The following is a 24,642-nucleotide window of genomic DNA, read 5'->3' as shown; positions in this document are numbered from 1 at the left end:
TATCACCATAAAAATTATAAAAAAATAAATTTAGTATCAATTTAAGGAAGGACAATATTGTTTCATTTTTACAAAAAAATTGGATTAAATTGAAACTAAAAACAAATATAGGGACCAAATTGAGTTACTTTGACACGTGACACAACTATGAAGTGACAAGTGTAAAAAATTAAAACAAAATCAAAAAATCAAAAAATTCAAAAAACCAGAAATTGACACGTAGCGTTGACTTTAACACTATCTGGTCAAACTAACGGTAATGACCAAATTGAGTCATTTTTAAGAAAATGATGACCAAATTGAGACAACGAAAAACTTGAGGACCAAACTGAAATTTCATAACAAATAGAGGGACCAAAAGAGTAATTTAACCTAAATTTTATAAAAGTTAGTGGATGATTTGAGTGATACGATAGATTAAGAAAATGTTTTAATAGATAGAATTTGAACATTATCAAAATACTCTTGATGATAAAAATAAAAAAATAAAATAACTATGGGATAAGTTAAAAATATTAAAATTTAACAATATTTTAATTATTATACATATTTATATATATATATTTTATTATTATCAATTATTATATATATATATATTATTAACAATAATTATTTTATATACATTATTAATTATTATATATTAATATATTAATCATTATATTCTAACCATATTTTAATTATCATACATAATTATATATATTTTAATTATTATATATAAAATATTAATAATAATAATTATATATAATAAGTTTATAAAAGTCAAATTGTCAAGTATTCTTTCGAATCTCAGCTTTTACAAAGAGAGAAGATTTTGATGGTTATTTCCAAATATATCTTTAAAAATATGCAAATCATCTGAAAGGAAGACAATTTTTTTAACAATTCTAGTGTGTTTGATTTTACGTCCAATTGACGTGTAATTATATTTTCAACATAAAATCATTTTATTTGATTTTAAAATTGATTTTAAATTAAAAAAATTCACATTAAAAAAAATAATATTATCAACGTTCAATAATTGATTCTTCCAAAATCTATTTCTAACTCCGCTATTTTTAATACATCATCGACTTACGAAATTTAGTGTGGCTAAATAAGCTTAACCAGAATTATGAATTTAAGAAATTTTAAAGTTTTAATAAGGACATCTTAATTTTAAGTGTAAATCCAGCTGAAAAGAATAATGAAAGGGATTGGTAGCTTCTGGCTTTGGCTATTTCTTGTGAAGAGGATAGATGCAAGCAATTTCCAAATAGTCACACTCACTCAATCCCCTTCCTCTATGCGCCAATTCCTCTTTTATAACAACAATTGCATTCTATATATGGTTCTGTGCTTATTACTACCATAAAGTGTTAGTCAATTACTTAAATTACTACCAAGTGACTAGATATGGTAATAAGAAATTGACAATGCTTCTGTGCTCCTTAGAACAACTTAGAGTAACTGTTTGGTAACTCTCTATGTGAATTCAGTGAGATTATAATAATTGCAAAGTCTCTTTTATCGATATGTTCATAATTTTCAACTGTTTCTGTATCTGGGTCTTCTAGTTTTCTGTTGTGAGCAGAGGCTCTAGCCACACAGCCACTATTTTTAGTTTCTCAAGCTCTCAGCTTATCCAAAACCACCTATATTGCCATCCAACAACATCTCTTTTGGGGATTGTTACGTCAACTTATAAAGAAAGTTCTTCTATTAATGATGAATTGGACTTAAGATTTTGAATATCAAATAATTTATATGTGTAATACAAATGTTATATATATATATATATATATATATATATATATATATATATATATATAAAATCACAATCTTTCAATCTATAACTCCATATGAAATATAACCCAACTAAGTTCAAATGCAACTTCAATAATATTGGATGGTAGGTGATTTTGACTTAAATCTAAAGCAATGTATATCATATGGTAATATTTAAAAGGAAAATTATTTTTAGCAAAGTTTTATTGACAAACGTTTGACAGTATATATGCGGCAACACTTCAATGGATAAAAAAAATGTTTGATGTGATTTGGAAAGAAAAAAAGTTCGATGTGTGTTGAAAAATAAACTTTATAAAAAAAAAAGGTTTGTCAGAGTATCATATGTAACTCACTTTTAATAATGGATGCTAAAACAAATTCCCTTTAAAGGATATTGAAACATTTGTAAAAAAAAATATCGAGGTATTGTATTGGCAACATGCACTGACGAATCTCAATTAATATTTTTGAGTGAGCCAAAATAATACACTAAAAAATTATATATTTAATTATTGTCACTCAAGTAAAGACACTTAATACATAATTTAGTATAACCCTAACTATAAAAGAAATCATACATATATAAATGATTGTCATTTATTCTTTCATATTCTTCAATTCATTAATAATTGAATCAGAACTACAATTTTCAACTATTTCTTTTGCAATGTAAATAACTATATTGTCGACAAAAAATTCATCTCCCATTTTTATTCTGCAATCTTGTTTTGATAATCTTCATCGTAGAAAATGATTTTTCTATTATAGTTGTAGAAACAATATAAATGGCTCACCTATAATTCTTTGAACCTTAAGAAAGAAGAAAGAGCTTGTATTACACAGTTGAGTCATTAGTATCAATGATTTAGAATATATGTAAATGAGTTGAATTTGTCTTGTTCTCATTTTCACGGATAATTTTCCTTTTATCATTTTTAAAATATAAATATATTCTTTTATTCTTCATCAATATACTTTTATCTTAAAACTAAAAAATAATTTATCATAATCTAATAAAAAAAATTAATACATGAATACTAAAAGAAAAATGTATACTAATCAAGCCATAATTTAAAATTGGTTATGAAAAAACACATAGTATAATTTTTTTTCTATATTTATAAAAAATAATATACAAAAGACTCATGAGATGAAAAATAATATTAATTATTAAATTAATATTTCACCATTAAATGAGACAAAAGATATGTACTTTTTTTTTCAAAAATGAAAAAAAAAATGAAAATATAAAAAATGATTCTTTCTCTATTTAGAAATAAAAGAAAATAGATCAGAGCAAGCGAAGAGAATAATATGTTAGAAACTCAAAAATAAAATATGAAAGAAAAAATAAAATACATCTTAGTAATTTTTTATTTTTTATAATATTTGATTTCAAAATTTAGTATTAACTTACATTAAATACTATGCTTTATAAGATAAATAAAAATATTTGATTTAATTTTTATTGATTTCTCATATACTACATATAATTTAAAAATATTCAAAATACATAATTTCAAAAATTTAAAAACTTTTAGTTACCCATAATTAAAAAAATTCAAAATTTTGGGGGTGACCATGGACCCTTCTAATCCCTCTTATGCTTTGTCTCTGGCAACATGATGTTTGAAAAATATTTTTGATAACTTTCTAAGATTAAAGTACACAAAAGAGTAAATGTTTAATTAGTCGAACACTTTTGTTCGAATGTGTCATATTGGTCTCCATTTTTAAAATCGTGTCAATTATGTCCCAACTTTTCAAAAAGTGTTTCAATTAGGTCATTTTCAAGAAAACAAAAATTAACGGTGTGCGATGTGTCAATCTGTTTTTTTTTTTTGAAAAAAAAAATGTCATGTGTCAGGTTCTTGTTGTGACATTTGGCACTATTAGAGTGTCATATGGCAAGGTACTGCCATGTGTCAGTGTCACTACGAGTGCATTGTCTTGATTTTAATTTAGTCCCCACATATGATTTTTTGATTCAATTTTGTCCCCATTATTATTTTTTCAAAATAAAACAATATTGTCTCTCTTATATTTGAGACCAAATTTATTATTTATATACATGTTATACTCATATTTTTTTATTGTATAACATTTTATATTTTTCTTAATTGTTAACCCATGTTTTGTTAGTTATGACTTCTAGTACCCGGTTGAAAAACATTCAAAACATAAATAAATTTAATAAAATTTGGTTAAAATGACTAAATTTACATTGTTCTAGATTGGACTGAAGATTCAAAAGGGACTTATTTCAATTCTCACTAAAGTTAAGAAACCAAATATGAGTACTTAATTTTGTAAGTCATTTTTAATAACAAATATCAATATAACATTTATATAAATAATAAATTTCATATTTAATTTAAGAGAGAGAGAGACAATATTTCTCTATTTTAAAAAAAATGAACTAAATTGAATTAAGGAGACATACGTGGGGACTAAATTGAGATGAAGACAATGTCACTTAGTAGTGACACTGACACATGACAGTACCTTGCCCTTGTCATGTGGCACTGACAGTGTCATGTGTCACACAAGGGACAAGACCTGACACGTGACAATTTTATTTTATTTTTTGAAAAAATAAACATATTGACACGTGACATGCCATTAATGCCGTTACTTTTTTTAAAAGACCTAACTGAAACATTTTTTCAAGTTGGGACGTAATTGACATATTTTTAAAAGCAGGATCAAACTGACTCATCAAAACAAAAGTGGGTACCATCCGACTAATTAAACAAAAAATAAATATTTTAATCATTGAATGTCTTAAACGAATAAAGCAGTGTCATATGGTTGTTTTTAGAGGACTAGTTTGTGGTCATGAATATGGATGTCAAAAAAATCTATACCCACGAGCATCAGCAGATAAAACCCACAACGAGTATGAAATGGATATATAAATGTATATTCGCGGGTAACAGATACGGGTATTTTTTATACTCGCATGTTGAAGGGACGGGTACGAGTATTATAGTATCCATACTCATGGATACCCGTGCGCGCTATACTCTAATTTAAATTAAAAATATTATAAATAAACATGATTAGAATTTTAACATATTGATCTTGAATGAGTTATTTTTTATTAATTGGTTTTAAAATACAATTTATCTTTCTTTGTAAATTGTCATTTAAACACTACTTAAAGGAGTTATTTTGATTTTGTTTGAAATTTATGAATGCTAAGTATTGTATTTTATTTGAACTTAGTTAAAATAGGTGGTTAAATATTAATTTTTCTTTTATACCGGTGGATACCCGCGGATATCTGTTTATATTAAAAAAATATGTGGGTACCCGCATAATGGATACTCGCACGCACAGATATGGGAACGGGTATGGGACAGATAGAATACAAGGAAGCTACTACTTTGTCCCTTTGACATGCCTAATCAGAAACACATGATATATTTAGAATTTAAAATATATAAACAAGTGAATCACTAATTTAATTGTTAAAATTGTTGTAGCTAGTTAAATTGGTATCTAAAAGTAGTAAAATAACCACTACTAAGGATGTCAACAAAATCGTACCTATAGATATCTGCGAATAAAATCCACGACGGGTTGTGGGTAGAAAATGGATATTATAAATGGATACCCGCTAATAACGGGTACGAATATTTTTAATATCTGCGTGCTAACAGGGTAGGTACAAGTATCATAGTATCCGTACTCGTGGATACCCATACCCGCTATACTCTAATTTAAATTAAAAAAATTTAAAAAAAACATTGTTAAAATATTAACATATTGATTTTGAATGAGTTATTTTTTTTATCAATTAGTTTTAAAAAAAATTCATTTCTTTGTAAAATATCATTCAACACTATTTAAATAAGTTATTTGAACTTTGTTTAAAATTGATGAATGTTATGTATTGTATTTTATTTGAATTTACGATTAAAATATGTTGTTAAATATTTTTTTTAAAATTTTTTTGTAAATACCCGCGGGTACTCGTGAATATTAAAAAATTATGTGGGCATCCGCATAACGGATACTCGACGAATATGTGTAAGGGTACGTGACAAATATTTATCCGGCAGGTAGGGTACGAGGGAGTTACTACCCGTACCCTACCCGTCCCATTAACATCCCTAATCACTACAATGACTTTTGCCAGCACTCGATCAAATGATTTTAAGATAATTTAGAAGGATAATTTATTTATTTAAAGAGTTTAAATTTTTTTACATTAAAATGAATCTTTTAGATAAAGTAATTAAAAAAAATTAATTTAAATTTTTTAAAATATATTTCAAATCAATAAAATAAGAGAATTTTAAATACCCTCACAACCATAAAAGCCTTATAATTTTACTCATTTACACTATAATATCACTCCATTAAAAAAAATTAAGTCGTGACAGCCCTCAAAGTAAAAACGAAAACTCTGAAAAGTCATCAAAGGAGAATTGACCAACTAAATATCGACGGTTGATAATATATAGATATAAATTTTTTTACAGCCCAATAATATAACTTAGTTATTAAAATTCCAATCAAAGAAATAATTTTATGGAAAAGAAATGGCCAGCAAATGATTGTCAGCAAAAAATTATTTGTACTGAACTAAAAACATACTATAATTATTAATTATCAGTTATTTAATCTTAATTGAGATAATAGGTCAAATTAATCTTTAAATTAAGAAAATATCAAATAGTTTCTGAATCTTTAAATTATCGGTACATCAATTTAGTTAACTCGTTATTAGTAGTTCAAAAGACCAGATTTATAGTGTTTAGTTCGCATACTTGGTTATCAGCTTCTCACATACCTAAAAGTAATTGGAATATTTATTTATTTTTTTCATTAGTTTTTTTATCTACCAATGAGAAAATGTTACTGTAGTGATCCTCTAAAATCATCAAAAATGCATAATTAAATAGAGACTAAACCCTTTTGATTATACAAACGTGCTTAGGAATCTAGTCTGTTCAATATTGTTGAATGATACCGACAAATAATGAAGTACTTCGATTGACTACTTAACTTTTTAGAGATTTTTTTTTTTATTTAATTAGGAAATACTATGACCAATCATCCTAATTCAAAGACTAATTTATTAATAGCTTACAACTCTGGTAACTATTTACCTCGCTAATTTAATTCATCGCTATACCTTTAAGAGTAAAGCATCGGAGAATTTAATGAGTACTTATAGGTAAATAAAATAAAAAATTAACTTATGAGCTACTATGTAGACTATTAATTTTTCTTAATAAATTTCTCCATAAATTACTTTTAATTTATAAACAAGTTAATTTTATTTTATTTTTCTTTTTTTTACTGCAAATATTGCTGAAAAAATTTCTCTCATACTATACTTACTCATATATTATAAATTAAAGTCCCCAATAATATTGAGAGTAAAATATTGGGAATATGGGCCAATATAGAGAGTAAAATAATTAAACTCCTTATTCATATTGAAAGCATAGAAATATAAGGCCTGACTTTCCAACTTCATTAATTCACTTTTTCTGCATCGAGATTCTTCATATATTTTCCTTATCCGTAAATCCTTCTCCTATATCAATAACATATACTTTGAATTTTTTTTAACTATAATTATAAATCTAAGATCGTTATTCTTTATATATAAATGATAGTTATATAAAAATAAATATTAGTATTTTGCAATGCATGCTAAAATAGTATTATTATATTACACACTGTAGCATAGCGCAAAGGGACTTGCATTGCATTGCATGAATGAATAACACAGTAATATGATTTGCATTGGAATTGGGTGATGATAACTCAAGTTTTCCAGGTTTGTCTCTTTTTCCGCGTGCAACCCTCACAAAGCGGAGGTCAAGGTTGCTGCATCACCAGCCATTCACCAGTCTTTCTCGCACCATCCCTTTTCTTTCTTTTTTTACCCTATTCTCTCTTCTCCTTAAAATTAAAATTAAATAAAAAATAAATAACAAAATTAAACTTCACTATCCTCATTTTTTTAAAAAAAAATAGATCTAGAATCGACGCATAGAAACAGAACATGGAAAATAAACAAACTAGTTTACATGCATGCTCGCTGTTTACCCACTGAAACCAGAGAAGAAGAAGAAAGAGAGAATGAACTTTCTCGCCTAGGTGATTGCTTGCTAACAACAAGGTACTTCTGTTAATCGTTTCACCTTCGCCTCGCCCCCGCATTTGGAATTCCATTTCGTGCTCTCATTAATATATTTTGAAACCGTGTTTCATTTACGACTGCGCAATTTACAATTTGCATCCATTCAATTTCTCAATTCTCGCCTCGCATTTAATTTAATTAAATGTTGATGACATTTGACGGCATTGACATTTTGAGTGAACAATAATTGAAGGCCAGAAAATGGTTACTTGAAAGAGGCCAAGGACAAGGGACTTTTTGTGTCAATGAAATTGAATTGAACTGATAATTTTTTCTAGTATTATTGGTTCCCTTCACATCGGGTTTTGAATTTTTTTTTTCTCCCACTTAGTTTCATGAAATTTTGAAATTCCAGGCATAAGGCCTGGAAATCGGAATGCGATTCATTGTTTGTTTCACTGCTTTCAGTGTATATTAGTTTTTTTTTTCCCTGGATTTTACTTTTTTTTATTGTTATTCATATAGAGGATTTCGAAGAGTTTGAAAATTTTAAGGATATCTGTTTTAGAGAATATGCAGTTTTGATTCCTATAAATTTTAATGGCAGAGTTAGACTTAAGTTTTCTAAAATTAAATCATTTGGGCCTGCTGTCAATATATCATTTGATAGTGAACAAAAATTGCTTTATTTTAAAAAGTTGGAGGATGAAATCTGCGATACAAATTTTGTAAGAACTAACATTGCACATTGGCGAAGCTTTATGGATAAAACAGGTGAATTTAAGTAAAAAGATATTTTATATATTTGTAGATTTTAGCTTGTTGTGACTTCTTTTCTTGCATTCATGCTGAACTCGTAGGATGAATTTATGTATTTTCAGACATTTTTCCTCTTTCATTTGCGCTGAGTACTAGCTGACAGATTTCTTTAAACCACTCTTCCTTTGAGTGACATTCTCTCTCAATATTTTCTGTCAGGGTTTGGTGTTTTAGGCAATTTCTGTACATTGTCTTTACTGCATGTGCCCTGAAGATTTGTGCCTGTGTTCTCTTTTGAATAAAAGTGATACTAAATATTTTAAGCCAGTCAGCGTTAACGAGGAATTATTTTGTGATCACTCAAAATGCAATTTCTAAAGTTAAAGGCATTCCCTTGAAAAAAATGAGGTAAGATAATGGACAAGGAAATGGGATTGGAACACTTGGGCATTTAACGAGGTTATACCAGCGAGATATTAGGATATGTCTGTTTTTACCAGCAACAAGCATAAGACATTTGATTATTTATTTGTATACTCATTTTTTCATTTTAAACAGCTATGGGTGAGTAAGTAGTTGCTGACACGCTTAATAATGTGTTCCCACACATGCCAAATTTGTGGAGCATGAATACATTTAAGTTAATTCTTTGAGTTTTGTGAATGAATGGTTAATCTTGCGCTGAGCACATTAAATGTAACCACTTGTATCATCAGTAAATCAATCTGTCTTCATAAAGTTATATTCTGAGCCAGATTTTCCTAGTTGAAAAAAGTCAGTGGAAGCCTTTTCATGTGCTTTTCTTACATCCCACAATAGATCAATTAGATCTTTCCTTTCTACAGGGCTTTCTTTCAGGGTAATTGTTTTGTACATTCAAGCTAGGTTGTGGAAGACCAAATAGTATAAGAACAGTATGTCTGTTTCTATGAGAGATTTGGATCCAGCTTTCAAGGGAGCTGGCCAAAAGGAGTATCCTGCACTAGCTAACAATAATATATCATGCTGTTTAACAATTATCATATTTTTATCCTGGCAATGCGTTCAAGGTTGCCGCTGCTTAATTAGATTTCCGTGCTTCTGCATTGTTCTCCTTAATCATATACAGTGGACTTGAAATATGGCGTATTGAGAATTTTAATCCAGTTCCTATCCCTCAGTCATCTTATGGAAAGTTCTTCACTGGGGATTCCTATATGATCTTGAAGGTAAGTAACATTTTCCAAATGATTACTCATTCATAGAATGCTAGCCTCTAAACCTTGTTGCAAGAAGCTCTAGTATTTCTTTTTGTTTCTGTATTATATGGACTTACCTATGGTTCCCATGATACAAATTGTATTGAGATGTCTTTGAATTTTGGGTAGGTTTTAATACCACATTAGAATTTGTGCTTGAAGCATAACTAGATTTTAAAAGATATGATTATAATACTAGGACTGCCAAAGTCTTATAAGGACTACATTGATTAAATATCTAGTCAACGTTAGATATCAACGATACACAATACTATATGAGGTTGATTTTGGTGTTTTTATTTATTTTTTCTTTGTAGAACATGCATCATGTAAACTCTATGCTTTAAGAGACATAAGGTTGTCTTGGTGGTAAAATTGAACGAGACTCGATTATTCTGCTAACAAAAGCTAGCATTAATTACTAACATTTACGGATATAAAAATGTAAACTCTATGCTTTAAATACCTGCAGATGTAAAAATGGTGTGAGGATTCATGTGAATAATCAGGTCCTGTGCATGAGACTCCCACTATTATTGGGTCTAGGCAGGGTTATGTATCTTATCAATATTCTGTATTTATTACAACTGTGTGTGTAGCTCTCTTGCTTATGGTAAATGTAAATAATTTAAATTGTATTATTATTTTACCATTTCACATTGTAACACCTTAGTTTATAGTTCTGCATGGCTAGAAGAATTAGACAAAGTTTATCATGAGCTTAGTCAGACTCAAGATGATTGTTGCCTTGTATAAGACATAAAGTGATCGAGAACACTCATCCATCTAATGCTAAATAAAAATGCTAACTGATGCTGCCTTTTTGTTGTTAAAGTTCTGGTTATGAAGTTTTTTCTAAGTAGGAACACACAAATGTTAGTTTACATGAACCATGCTGCACTAAAATGTGAGCAGGAATATTTGATATCTTTTTCTTCTTTTTGTTGGGATAGTCAGCAATTCCAATTTTAGCTAGAGATACTAGATTCATGCATAGGATGGGAATACTGGAAGCTTAGAGATTCAGAAGCTCACAAGTGCATAAGAACTAGTTTTTAGTCCCGTGCACGGATAACTTATAAGCAAGATCATTGAAAAAATAATGCTATATTTCAATAAGAAAAATATACAATCATCTTTCATACTATATGTTGAAAGTAAAGTATGCATAAGAGTGTCAAATGTATAAGAATGTGGTTTTCTCTAAAGAGAGATTGTTGAATTTACCATATAAGATTCGTTTCCCTCCCGCCAAAATATAAATTTAAGATGTTTGTTCGAGTCTCAATATCTACCTCGGTATAACTATTGTGTTGGATTTATGTTATTCTTCATTATTTTATTTTTTGTACATAAATATTAGTCCGGTAAATTTTATTTTTCTTCCTGCATCAGCTGTGCATTAATGTCTTTCCATGAATATCTTAATTTTCTTTTTGCTTATCCTCTCCATGTAGACAACTGCTTCAAAAAGTGGTGCTCTGCGTTATGATATCCATTATTGGCTTGGTAAAGGGACCAGTCAGGTAAGTGTTGCTGTTTATATATTGCCACCCCCTCCAATTGTTTTGGTTTAATATTTGATGTTGTCTCCCTCGGTTGATTTGCTCACTGATGATTACAACTTTAAAATAGGATGAAGCTGGTGCTGCAGCCATCAAGACAGTCGAGTTGGATGCAGCTCTAGGAGGACGGGCTGTTCAGTATCGTGAAGTCCAAGGCCATGAAACAGAAAAGTTCCTTTCTTATTTCAAACCATGCATCATACCTCAAGAAGGTGGAGCTGCCTCTGGTTTTAAACATGTGGAGGCCGAAAAACATACGACACGGTTGTTTATATGCAAAGGGAAACATGTGGTACATGTCAAAGAGGCAAGTTTGACCATATTCCTCTGCCTTCGGCTCGTTGATGTTTGAGTCTTGTATATTGTTATTGTGCATACTGTATGCGACACCACATATGTAAACAATATTTTCTACTTGTTGATTAGCTATTTGTGTTGGTTATAGGTTCCATTTGCTCGATCTTCGCTAAACCATGATGATGTTTTTATTCTGGATACTGAGTCCAAAATTTTCCAATTTAACGGTTCCAACTCATGTATTCAAGAAAGGGCTAAAGCATTGGAGGTTGTACAGTTTATTAAGGATACCTATCATGATGGGAAGTGTGAGATAGCTTCCGTTGGTAAGTGTAAGTATATTTTACAGATTCAAACATGATTGCTTAGTATCACTAATTGGATATAAATGCTCGAGTTTCTTGCAGAGGATGGAAAGTTGATGTCTGATTCTGAAAGTGGAGAATTCTGGGGTTGCTTCGGGGGCTTTGCTCCTCTTCCACGGAAAACAGTCAGTGATGATGATAAGTTTGCTGATTCTCATCCTCCAGAACTACTTTGGTAATATGTTTTTCCAGTTTTCCCCTGGTTTTTTCATTTATGTTCGCGGTCAGTATATTCCTTTCACTTCTTTTACCAAACGATACCTGGATGCAGTTTGCTTATGTTAAATTTTATTTTTTTATTTTTTACCAATTGTTTTTATTCCCCTTCTGAAAACTTATGGTGTTTATCAATGTAAGACTGTTATAAATTTATTATTCTTTCAACCAAAGTTGTATGTGATTCTGAATAGATGAAATTCATTTATTATACTGAAATGTCAAACTCTGTGCTGCTCTAGTTATCGTGAAATTATAACTTTTCCAGTGTTGACAAGGGGAAGACAGAACCTGTTGAAACTGATTCCTTGACAAAGGAATTGCTGGAGACAAACAAATGCTATATTTTAGATTGTGGGTTGGAGGTGTATGTATGGATGGGAAGAAACACATCTCTTGATGTAAGAAAAAGTGCAAGTGGAGCTGCAGATGTAACATCTCTTGTTTCTTTCTTTGTATTGTTGAGCCTACTCTGTGATTTTAAATGACTTTTGAATCTTTGTGGACCCAAAAACAGAAGTTAGTCAGTGGCACTGGTCGACCAAAGTCCCACGTAGTTCGTGTAATTGAAGGATTTGAAACAGTAATGTTCAAGTCCAAGTTTGATTCTTGGCCTCAGGCATCTCAAGTGATGTCTGAAGATGGTCGTGGCAAGGTAGCAGGTAGTTTTAATTAAATTTTTATGCTTGTCATTGGACTGAATATTTTTCATCAACTTTAGAATGATTTTGTCAGCTCCATTACCCGGGCCTTCATTATGTTCTTGTAATTCTCTACCTTTTTTTTGTCACTTTCTAGCACTTCTAAAACGTCAAGGATTGGATGTCAAGGGTCTCTTAAAATCTGAACCAGTAAAAGAAGAACCTCAAGCCTATATAGATTGCACAGGACATTTGCAGGTACTCTCTACTAGTTTGTATACAATAAAAAATTATCAAAAATTGAAATTTCTAGATGTAACTTTTGTTGGTATTAATTTCAAATTTTTTGTGGTCTTATATCCCTTATCTAATTGATTTCTTATATTGAAAGAATCTTTTTGAATCACAATCACTGTATCCATAATACTCCACCGGTCTCACAATTAGAGGCATACAATGCAGCTGAATGCACTGTTAGGTTTTAGAGAGGGGGTTTCACTGGGGAGAACAACACCAATGAGATCTGCTCACAACTCCTACTGCATGTGCTATATCAGGTCTGGTGCAAACCATAGCATACATCAAGCTCCCTACTGCAGATGCATATGGCACTTTAGACATGTGATTTTCTTCTTCCTCTGTCTGAGAAGATTGCCTTTTTGAGAACTTTAAGTGAGTTCCCAAAGGTGTATTCTTGGTTTTAGCATTTCCAACATTGAACCTGCTAAGCAACTTTTCTATATATTTTTCCTGAGATAAATTTAGAATACCTTTAGATCTATCCCTGGAAATTCTCATACCAAGAATTTGCTTGGCTGGACCAAGATCCTTCATTTCAAAATTTTCTGACAATTGTTTCTTCAACCTGTCAATTTCTGCCATATTAGCACCAGCAATCAACATGTCATCAACATACAAGGCAAGAATGATATAACTATCAATATATTTCTTCACATAACAACAATGATCTTCTTCACATCTGTGAAATCCTGAGTTTCTCATAAACTCATTAAACTTCTTATACCATTGTCGCGGTGCTTGTTTCAACCCATACAAACTTTTATGAAGCTTGCATACAAGATTCTCTTTGCCTTGTACTTCAAAACCTTTTGGTTGTGCCATAAAGATTTCTTCCTCAAGATCTCCATGTAGGAATGCAGTTTTCACATCTAACTGCTCCAGATGAAGATTTTCTGCAGCTACTATACTCAAGATAACTCTGATGGTAGTCATCTTGACAACAGGAGAGAAAATTTCTGTGAAGTCAATTCCTTGTCTCTGTTGGAACCCTTTCACTACGAGTCTGGCCTTATATCGTTTGCTGCCATCTGGTTCTTCTTTTAACCGATAGACCCACCTGTTTTGCAAAACCTTCTTTCCTTCTGGAAGCTTGGTTAAAGACCATGTCTTATTCTTCTGAAGAGACTTTATCTCATCTTCCATTGCTAGCTCCCACTTAATAGATTCACCTCCCTGCATAGCCTCAGCAAAATGCTCTGGCTCACCAGCATCAGTCAACAACAAGTAATGACACTTGTATTCCTAACATGCACAAGAGGCTAAGATCTGTGTTCTATCTTATGATAGGAATATGTGAAACCTGGAGTGTTAGACTACTTTATTAGATTTGATTTAGAACAAAATGAGTAGATGCTTAACATTTTCTGAGAGAAATGAATATAGAATAGGAAAGGTTTTTAATGTAGAATAAGCAGCATGACATTTCCTCTACAAATTAGACGTATAAATATAAAATTTGTGATCCTTTGTGATTTATGTGCTATCTTAATACTTAATCAGATTATTATCATATTTTTTTTTATTTATCTTCAATTTTTTTTCTTCCTAAATTTTATATTCATTTGTTTTCTGTCCTACAATCTTTTGGTATCCCTGCATTTTCTTTACTTTGTATCAAGCTTGCATGGATGCCTCTCATCATATGCACTTAGCTTGTTACAAATATAATCAATTCTAAGATCCTGTAATGTTTCAGTAAAATATATATGCTAGTTGATCATTAGAATTAACAAACTCAGTTTTGATATCTCCAAATACAATTTTTTCTCGAATAAAATGATAATCAATCTCAATATGTTTGATCCTTTCATGGAAGACTGGATTTGAGCTAATATGAAAAGCAACTTCATTGTCACATATAAGTGTCATTTGAGTGACGTCTCCAAATTACAATTCTTTAAGCCATATAAGCTCACAAGTAGCTAGATTTTGCTACAACATTTTTGTTTCTTGCTCTTCCAAGAGATCAAATTATCATCAATGGAGACACAATAGTCAGGAGTGGATCTCATATTAGAAGGAGAGCTTGCCCAATTGACATACAACTTAGGTGTGATTATTGCGTCCATATATCAAACCTATTCCAAGAGAACCTTTAATGTACTTCAATATACGAATCACAACATTCCAATGATCTGCACATGGAGAATTAGGAAATTAACTCACCACATTAACTCCAAAAGAACAATTTTGGAAATATTAGGGTGAGTAACTATAAGATAGTTCAATTTTCGAGCTAATCTTCTATACTTCTCAAGATTTGAGAGGGGCTCCCTTTGATTAGGTAGGAGTTTGGTATTGAGAATGCATGATTGTGTCAACAAACTTTGAATTCATTAGCCTAGTTTCCTTCAAATATCCAATGCATATTTTCTTTCAGAAATAACAATTTCATTGTTAGATTGTGCTACCTCAATCGCCTAGAAATATGAGTTTGCCAAGGTCTTCAGTTTGAAAGTGGTGACATAGGTGTTGCTTTACCCATGAGATGCCATGGTCATACACCTAGCAATCGAGTGACAATAAAATACTGAATGATCTGTCTCACGGCGAGTTATGCCAAATTGTTGAGCAACAATGTTAAATTTGTCAAACCAAGCCTTAGGAGACTGCTTGAGGCCATATAAAGATTTGCGGAAATAACGTACCAATTCGAAAGACTCTCATTGAGCAACAAAACTTGGAGGTTGCCTAATACATAACTAATGTATAACAATTCAAATTTGTCAATTAATGAAAAAGAACAAGTAATTTAGCTGTTCAAATCTATTCAAGTATATATTGTAGAGAAATTATGGAAGAATCAGTAAGGAAGAAATAAATCAGGGATTTTGCTCATCTTGTTGATGTTTTGGGTTTTTATCCCTGCCATGAAAGTCAAGTTTCTTATATTTTCCTCCCATTTGAGGTTTTTGTCCTATATTTTCTACTCCTTAGGTTAGTCCCTATTTCCCATGAAGGATTGGTCCTCCTATAGTTTCTTTTTACTGAGGTATTGATCCTTGATGGACCAAAACTCAAATAGATAGAAACTATATGGACAAAAATCTTATTTAGACCATTTTCTTAACAATTTAATTAGAAGATGATCAACTGTAAAATGATTTCTTCTTTCTTTTTTGTATTTGGTGTAACCTTATTAAAGTATTGGCAAAAGCATTTCACCATAATACATTTTTGTGTTAACGAGTACAAGGAATTTCCCACATTCCACTGTTAAGATGTAGGGTTTAATGGAAAAGAATACAAACTAGTAAAGTCCCATTGAGTGAAATATGAGCTATTATCTACTAAAACTAATGTAAAAAATTACAACTATATCAGAAACAATGATTGTATAGAAAAATATGGAAAAATAAAGGTTATGTTAAAAATTGGGTACCTATACTCAACATCATGTTTCGTTTTAGTGCCTATATGAAAAATTCTAAATTCTGAGTCCTACATGAAAAAAGTTTTTATGAATAGTTTCCTACAATATTCTGAAGCCATAATGGTGTTGGATGTTTGCTGACTTGTCAAACTTTTGTCTTATATGGTATTAGGAATCGATACAACAAAAGGTTTGACAACTTTATAATCATTTAGTCTTGTTATGAATTTTGCAAATGGTAAGGACCGATTTGTAAATATTTTTCCATGTAGGGACCAAAATGTACAGTTTCTCAATTAATAACATGAAAACAATTTCATGAGGAAATGTTTTTTAAATATAACCAAAGATAAGAGGAAAGCAAAGAGAAATAGCTGCGGAATACAACTTCCATCCATTCCTTCTCAAAAATTGTCCGAGCTCCCAATTCCCTCTCTCTTGTAATAGCCTCCTTATGGATCACATTCACGCTTTTTCTTAGCGTAATGACCTCTCCCACTTTCTGTTCTCCATGGTCCATGTGTCTCTCTTTTTCAAATTTTGGAATATAGGTTCCATATCTTAGGACCGTGGCCTAACTACAGCAGTACTAATCTTTTTACAGAGTTTATGAAATTTACGTCAAAACTATGGTTGAGACTTGAGGTAACAAGCGAAAGTATTTTCCGAAGTTTATGAACGATTGTAATATGCTGCCCAATATTTTCTTTTGTTTCTTAAACATTTGGTAGATGGTGTCCTATGAGAGTTTCAAACGATATGTTTTTACTTCTCCCTATTTGGTTGGACTAATTGTAATTTCAGTGTCCTAGATTTGTCTTGCTTATTTGTTTGTGTTGTTGAGAAGAGCTTTATCATAATCACACAGGTTTGGCGTGTTAATAGCAAGGAAAAGATTCTTCTTCCAGCCACTGATCAGTCAAAATTTTATAGTGGAGATTGCTACATCTTTCAATATTCATATCCTGGAGAAGATAAGGAAGAGTATCTTATAGGAACATGGGTTGGAAAGAACAGTATTGAGGTGAAAAATTTAAAGAGCTTTATTCTACTTCTTTTTTCACATGTGTGTTTATAATGTTATCTTTCATGTAAGCAAATCAGAAAATTTGACTGCAAAATATTCTACTGGAATTGAAACTGTCTTAGTGAATCACTACTTATACATTTCATTACACTGTACCCAACATTGGTAACTTTTGGGACCAGAAAGCCATGCATAAGTGTGTTTGCCTCCATTCCTTACAGAAGCTTTCTTTGTTGAAATTAGGAAGAGAGGGCTTCAGCTCTTTCACTGGCAAGCAAAATGGTTGAGTCAATGAAGTTTATTCCTTGCCAGGTAATTTTTCTATGAGTGTGTTATGTTCAATTTGTTAATAGATGTTTGTGTTTGTTGCTTGTATCCCTATTGATAGTATCCGTGTGTAATTAATTGAAGGTTCGTATCTATGAAGGCAGTGAACCAATTCAATTCCATGCCATCCTCCAAAGCTGTATTGTCTTCAAGGTTTGTGGGATTCTGGTATTGGGTTAACTAAGAAAAAAAATCTTATTTTTTATGAATATATTTGTTTTGTTTAATACTGGTCATGTACCTATCAGGGTGGACTTAGTGATGGATACAAGAATTACATTGCAGAGAAGGAAATTCCAGATGAGACATACAGTGAGGATGGTCTTGCATTATTCCGCATCCAGGGTTTTGGACCAGACAATATGCAAGCTATACAAGTTGAACCAGTATGTCATTTTGTCTGTTCATAGCAGCTATCTCTATCCACTCTACACTTACGGGCATTTCAAACATTTTAAAAAAAAATTATATCTATTTTATTTAAAGTTAAAATTACTGATTTGAACCCTATAAACAAATTTATCTTTTGGTCCCTGTACTTAAAACTCATACCTTTTCTTATGTATGCTACTTTTTAATCTCTTTTAATTCCTATAACTTTAAGTGAAAGGAGGAAGACTAAAAATAGTATGTATATAGACTTAAAAGGATTAAAATAATATTTATAGGGACTATAATAAATGATTTTTTATTATTGGGATCGAAAGATAAATTTTGTAGAACTACACAGACTAAATGAGTTGTAAAAATGCCATTCTCTTTAAAATAATTCTTTTCGTATTCCTTTTGTCAACCAGGTTGCTTCCTCCTTGAATTCCACTTACTGCTACATACTTCATAGCGATTCAACTGTTTTTACTTGGTCTGGAGGTTTAGCAACTTCAGATGATCAAGAGCTTGTTGACAGAATGCTGGATTTGATTAAGGTCCGTTATGTTCTGAAATATGTTTAATGCGTAAAATTTGATTCGTCCAAATCAAAGACCAAAAGGTTCTTTTGGTAAACATATTCATGTTGGACTAGCAGTTAAATATGGGATATTTTTTGCATATTGAAAATTGTTAACTATTAAGGTTATTTATAAACTTGGCGTTGGGCTACCTATAATTCCTCTTAGTTCAGGTCCTGGGTTTTGATCCAGGCAGGTGTTATCGTCCAAGCCACATTATCCCATCTTGCGAACTATGTCTATATAAAAAATAAATATCACTGTTTATTAATTAAAGCATGTGCTTGGCAATTAACTGTAGCCGGATTTACCATGCAAATCACATAAGGAAGGCGTAGAATCGGAATTGTTTTGGGATTTGTTGGGCGGAAAATCAGAATATACCAGTCAAAAGATCGATAGGGATGAAGAAAGTGACCCTCACCTATTTTCTTGCGACTTCTCGAAAGGTAAGAACTAAATTTTTTGTTGACGAAAGAGATTTATCTAATCTCCATCCTCAGTTCCTTCTCTTCTTAAAGGCAAATGACTGACTTGTTTGTGATGGCTTCTTTCTCTTCCTGACTGACAAATATGCAGGAAATTTAAAGGTGTGTACACCCGCTGATCTGTTGATATCATGATTTTGCAATATTCCGAGTTATGGTGTGAAGGCATGTTAAAGAAGTTTTTGCCTATGTCAATATTTTATTTACAACGTTTTAACTTTTAAGTTGTCCTATTATTTAAAAAGTCAATGACAGGGTCCAATTTCAACAGTGATTCAACAGGATTGAAAAACAAGCTAGGTAAACCAGAAAGAATGATGGCCCATGAAAGGTTACAAAACTGGGATAATATACAGTTTTTGAAGACACTTTTTAACAACCACATTGCTGTTACTCAAATCTTGGGCTAGAAAGATGATTTCTTTGGTTTTCATTAATCTGAGCGCATAATTAGATGTCACGGTTAACACTTGAATGATAAACAGCAGACAGCAAACTGGTCAAACTTATATAACGAGTAGTTGACATAATAATTGGCAAAAAAGAACGAAATAATCTGATCCATATAAAAGCATCATGTTAGGACCTAGGACATAATCTTTCCACAAAGTGGTTATGACCATCTTGGCTTCTTTGAAAGACAAACTGTGGATGTGGAATGTTTACAGAAAGACTGGTCAGTGTGCTATTGATCACTTTTCTAGTAAGTAAAGGTGCATTTAAGATAGATCTATATGGTGAATTAAACTGGGGTGTGATTTCATCCCCAATAAAATCTCATTGCTATGCCGTATGCTTTACTTGTGAAGATGCAAATATTTGGATTTGTTCTGCAGTGCATTAATCTGAAGCACTGTTTGCAGGTGAAAGAGATTTACAACTTTTCCCAGGATGATTTGATGACAGAAGACATTTACATATTGGATTGTCACTCTGAAATCTTCGTCTGGGTTGGCCAGCAGGTTGACCCAAAGAGTAAAATGCAGGCTCTAACAATTGGTGAGGTATAACTGGTTTTGTTTTTCCTGGAAGCTCAAAACATTTTAGATTAATTTAGTGACTAGTTGTCTAATATTTGAGTTACATTATAAATCAAACTTCTCACCACTAGGTTAATGTTCTTCTAGGTTTTTCATTTTTAATATGGATTTAACTATGACCACTCCTTCTATTGTTATTAGAATAACATAAAGCAGTTTCAAAGTATTTTACGTTCTAGTATTTCTGAAACCAGGTGTGCAATTTTTAACTTATTCTTTGGAATTATACAGAAATTTCTTGAGCATGACTTTCTTCTAGAAAAATTATCTCGTGAAACTCCAATATATATTGTCATGGAAGGCAGTGAGCCACCTTTCTTCACTCGCTTCTTTAAATGGGAGTCTGCAAAATCTGCAGTAAGTTTCTCGATGTATACGTATAGCCTCAAAAAGTCCTATACTTTTGACTACTATAATAATTCCTTGTTTATGGTAGATGCTGGGAAACTCGTTTCAAAGAAAGCTTGCAATCCTCAAAAATGGGGGAGCGGCACTCGTACTTGTAAGTAATCTTTTATTTGCTTCCTTAATTACTGAATAACATTTTTCTGAAGAGTGAGGAATGATCACATTAATCTTTGATATATGTCACGAGTGAGATAATTTTATCCAAGGAAGAATACTGTCTGTTTATCCCATTGCTCCTTGTTAGCAGGTCTCCCCCCTCCCTCTTTTGATATGCTAAGACGGTGTCTAAGTTTGAACCAAAACTTTTTGCACATCCATCTAAATCTCACACCACTAATAGACTCTAGTAGGAAAGAACTAGTGCTTCAGTTGAATAATTGTTATCAAAATTTCAATTTTATATAAATTTATCTCATTGATATAACTTTTCTTGACTAGTTATATTTTCTTAACCATTTATCACTAAACTTTCTTAGTCCGTGCTTGTTTTAGCTTAAGATTTGAAAAATAATATATTTTTTTCAAAAGCTCTCTAGAATGAAGGGTAAAAGAATTATTACTTTTTCACAATAAGTTGAACTAAGCACACACTTAACTGTATATTATTCTAATGTTTCTATTTTTGGATTAGGTTTCTTTTTGAATCACAGAAATTTAAAACTTTGGATGAACATGAATTAAAAAAGTTATTAATATGGCAAAGTTTTTAAAGATTTGGTGATATTGGTGATCTTGATTTATTGCCATGAATTAAGGTATTTAAAAGAAAATAAAATAAATTACTACTTGATTAAAAAAATGAAACTTAGTCAAAGTTGAGCAGGTTGGCAAGCTAGTCTGATAGTTAATTTTTTTTTAATGTTATTTTCTTATTAAAACATAGTTCATTATATAAATGTTTTGTAAGTCGTTAATTAGATGCATTAAAAAAATTATTATCTTTATATATTAAATTATTTTATCATAATTAGTAATTAAAATTTAAATTATAAAGGCTAATAATGAGTTATAATATTATTACATATTTTTATTCTTCAAATAATACAATACAAAAAGTTAATTTTTAAAATTGTTATTTTTATTTTTATTTTTAATAATCAAAAGAGTTGTCGGACCAAAATGAGTTAGCTACCTCAAATTAACAACTGGACCTACCAAATTAGTGGCGGGCTGGTGAACTACTTTACCACGTAATGTTTAATGTTTGAAGATAAATTGAATAGACTAGTTACTTTATTTATGGATTGAAATGTTAGATTTACTAGCTTATAAATATTATCCATTACTTTATTGTTGAGAAAACTAGAAGAACAGAGTAAAGATTGGTGAATGACATTTAGATTAGATTAGACATAAGGTTTGTCTAAGGTCCCATAATTTCTGAATCCAGTTCTACTCCCAAGGAGAGGGCTAAAGTTCAGACTTGGAGAAGACAAATGTTTGAAGGACCTCCTGTCGTAAAACTAAAATAATGATAAAGAATTGCAAAAGAGTGGTATAAGCTTTTGAAATGAGTCTACCAAGAGCCATTGTTGGAAACTAATGGTACTACTTTTGGTTCTTTACAAAAAGAAATAACTACTTTACACCATAAATTAATTAATTTTCATTAATAATGTCATAAACTTAAATTTTATTTTAAAAGTACTAATTATATGAAGTAGTTGTTATTTAATGATATTCTCTGTAATTCAATAAAGCAATTTTTTCATCAATGAATGTGATTTATGCTGCTAATAGACTTTACAAAAAATTAAGGATATAAAAAAAAATAACTATTGCATCTATAAATGAGGTTAGATTTCTTATAATTGAAAAAGGAACATAATCCGTTTCTGTTTTCTACAACTGTGGTCAAACATCATTTTATGGCTTCAAAACCTTCAAGAAACTTGTAAACACGAGATCTTTTGTAGCTACATTCAATAAAATTAAGTTATGAAGTAAACTGGACCTGGTTAACTGAACTATATATTGAATTTTTACTGCTGAATTCAACAATTCAAGGATGTGAAATTGGTGCTGATCCTTCATTGGGGTAGGGGTGTTAGTTGGTAATAGATTATGACATGAGTCATAGATATAACAGAGTATATCGGTATGGTTATTGAATATTTAATACATTATCAGAAACATAAGCGAAGAGCATCAGTATCTTATGGGGGAAGGTCTGGTGGTGTGCCAGATAAATCTCAGCGTTCTCGTAGCATGTCTGTCAGTCCTGATCGTGTTCGTGTGAGGGGCAGATCTCCAGCCTTTAATGCTCTAGCAGCTAATTTTGAGAACACAAATACTAGGAACCTTTCAACTCCACCTCCAATGGTTAGAAAACTGTACCCGAAATCTGGGGCACAGGATACAGTGAAACCGGCATCTAAATTTTCAGCCATATCTCATCTTACTTCTAGTTTTGAACTACCATCAGCTCGAGAAAATTTGATTCCTCGGTCCCAAAAAGGTATGCAGTAGATGAGTGCATTGATATTTGACGTTTGTGTTAGAATATTTCTGATACAAAATGCCCTTTCACTTTTTGGTTCGTTATTATTTGAAGTGGGTTCAGGTACCAGCATATCAAACCCCGAGACAACTACCGAGGGGGTTTCTATGAGCAAGAGAATAGAATCTCTTACCATAAAGGAGGATGTGCAAGAGGGTGAAGCTGAAGATGATGAAAGTGTCCCAGTTTACCCATATGATCGCATTAACACAGATGCTACAGATCCTATAACAGATATTGACGTTACTAAACGAGAGGTAAATGAAAACAACTGGATTTAGTGTTGCATGATCTAGCGTTTTTTCTCATCTCTTTTCCCCCTCTTTCATTCTTTGGAAATTTCATCATATAACCAAGCTTTCTTTCATTTTAGTTCTGACTTGTTCGAGCTTCATGAACAGGCTTATTTGTCACCTGCCGAGTTCCAAGAGAAATTAGGGATGGCTAAGAATGAATTTTCCAAGTTACCAAAATGGAAACAGAACAAACTCAAGATGGCAGCTCGCTTGTTCTGATTCTTAAAGTGCACTTCACATTGTGTCTGCTCCGTGCATTTGACTTTCTTATCGGTGTTTTATATGTCAGGGAGTTTGGTATCTGTTTTTTGCAGTAAGAAATTGAAAATATGGAAGTAAAAGGACAGCATGAGTTTTCTTTTATCTAGCGAAAGGAAGAAATTAAATAAAGATATTTAGGTTCTTTCTTTGTTAAAGAGTTGCTTGGTGTTAATTATGTAGGGGTTAATTGCTTGTGTTTCTTATTACTCATTTTTCATTCAAAATTGTTCTGGGGGAAGAAATTACTTAGGTTGTTTTGATGTACAGTACAGTGTAAAAGCCACCCAACAAGTTATTTATTTTGGAAATAAAAGTGCGATTCCCCCCTCCCTTATTACTCAATTTTTTTTCATGTTAACATTTTTCTTGGTTGTATATCTCGAACGTTCAAGCAATTTTCTTGCCAACTTGCTTCTTTCTTTTGCTTCACTTCAATCTGCTATTTGTTGTGCTCCCTAAGCATTGGCACATAGATTGTCCAGACACAGTAGTGAATCTGACAGAATGCATCCTTACAACTTGTGCATATGGAAAAGGAAAAGGAGGCTCAGTTTAATCTAATGCAATGATTTGAAATTACAAAATTCTGATTGGTTGGACTTCCTTGTGAAATTTAACAGATTGTAGTTACAAAAATATATTCGATCATGGCTAACGATAACTGATTATCCCCTCTCGGGATGTAAGACCAAAGAAAGTATATTTCTAAGATAGATGG

At 31.2% G+C, this 24,642-nt stretch overlaps 1 protein-coding gene across 2 annotated transcripts; it reads left to right on the top strand.

The window, feature by feature from the left end:
- Nucleotides 1-7,602: 7,602 nt before the first annotated feature.
- LOC114179886 (villin-4) lies at nt 7,603-24,266 on the top strand. Of its 2 annotated transcripts, none has more exons than XM_028066377.1 (23): nt 7,603-7,912; nt 9,478-9,604; nt 9,741-9,840; nt 11,328-11,396; nt 11,506-11,742; nt 11,881-12,058; nt 12,140-12,272; nt 12,582-12,744; nt 12,831-12,975; nt 13,112-13,212; nt 17,496-17,651; nt 17,898-17,966; nt 18,066-18,134; nt 18,230-18,367; nt 18,779-18,907; nt 19,233-19,380; nt 19,511-19,521; nt 20,283-20,423; nt 20,691-20,816; nt 20,896-20,961; nt 22,998-23,325; nt 23,431-23,624; nt 23,769-24,266. In XM_028066377.1, exons 2-23 carry the CDS (start codon nt 9,549-9,551, stop codon nt 23,880-23,882), a joined length of 2,871 nt encoding a protein of 956 aa, XP_027922178.1. In that variant the 5' UTR covers nt 7,603-7,912; nt 9,478-9,548; the 3' UTR covers nt 23,883-24,266. The 2 variants fall into 2 exon arrangements, with proteins under 2 accessions (XP_027922178.1, XP_027922177.1); XM_028066376.1 differs by having other exon boundaries at nt 7,734-7,912; nt 23,422-23,624.
- The last annotated feature ends 376 nt before the right edge of the window (nt 24,267-24,642 follow it).

Source organism: Vigna unguiculata, chromosome 3 (assembly GCF_004118075.2).
Source record: "Vigna unguiculata cultivar IT97K-499-35 chromosome 3, ASM411807v1, whole genome shotgun sequence".
Classification (NCBI taxonomy): domain Eukaryota; kingdom Viridiplantae; phylum Streptophyta; class Magnoliopsida; order Fabales; family Fabaceae; genus Vigna; species Vigna unguiculata.
Note: the sequence above shows the minus strand (reverse complement) of the source record. Positions and strands in the feature narration are given on the sequence as shown.

Excerpts from the sequence above, each read along its gene's own strand:
- LOC114179886 (XM_028066376.1), top strand. The coding sequence starts at position 9,549 with ATGTCTGTTTCTATGAGAGATTTGGATCCAGCTTTCAAGGGAGCTGGC. Across the intron at positions 13,213-17,495 it reads ATTGCACAGGACATTTGCAG|GTTTGGCGTGTTAATAGCAA; the intron begins GTACTCTCTACT and ends ATAATCACACAG. Across the intron at positions 23,326-23,421 it reads GATTCCTCGGTCCCAAAAAG|TGGGTTCAGGTACCAGCATA; the intron begins GTATGCAGTAGA and ends TATTATTTGAAG.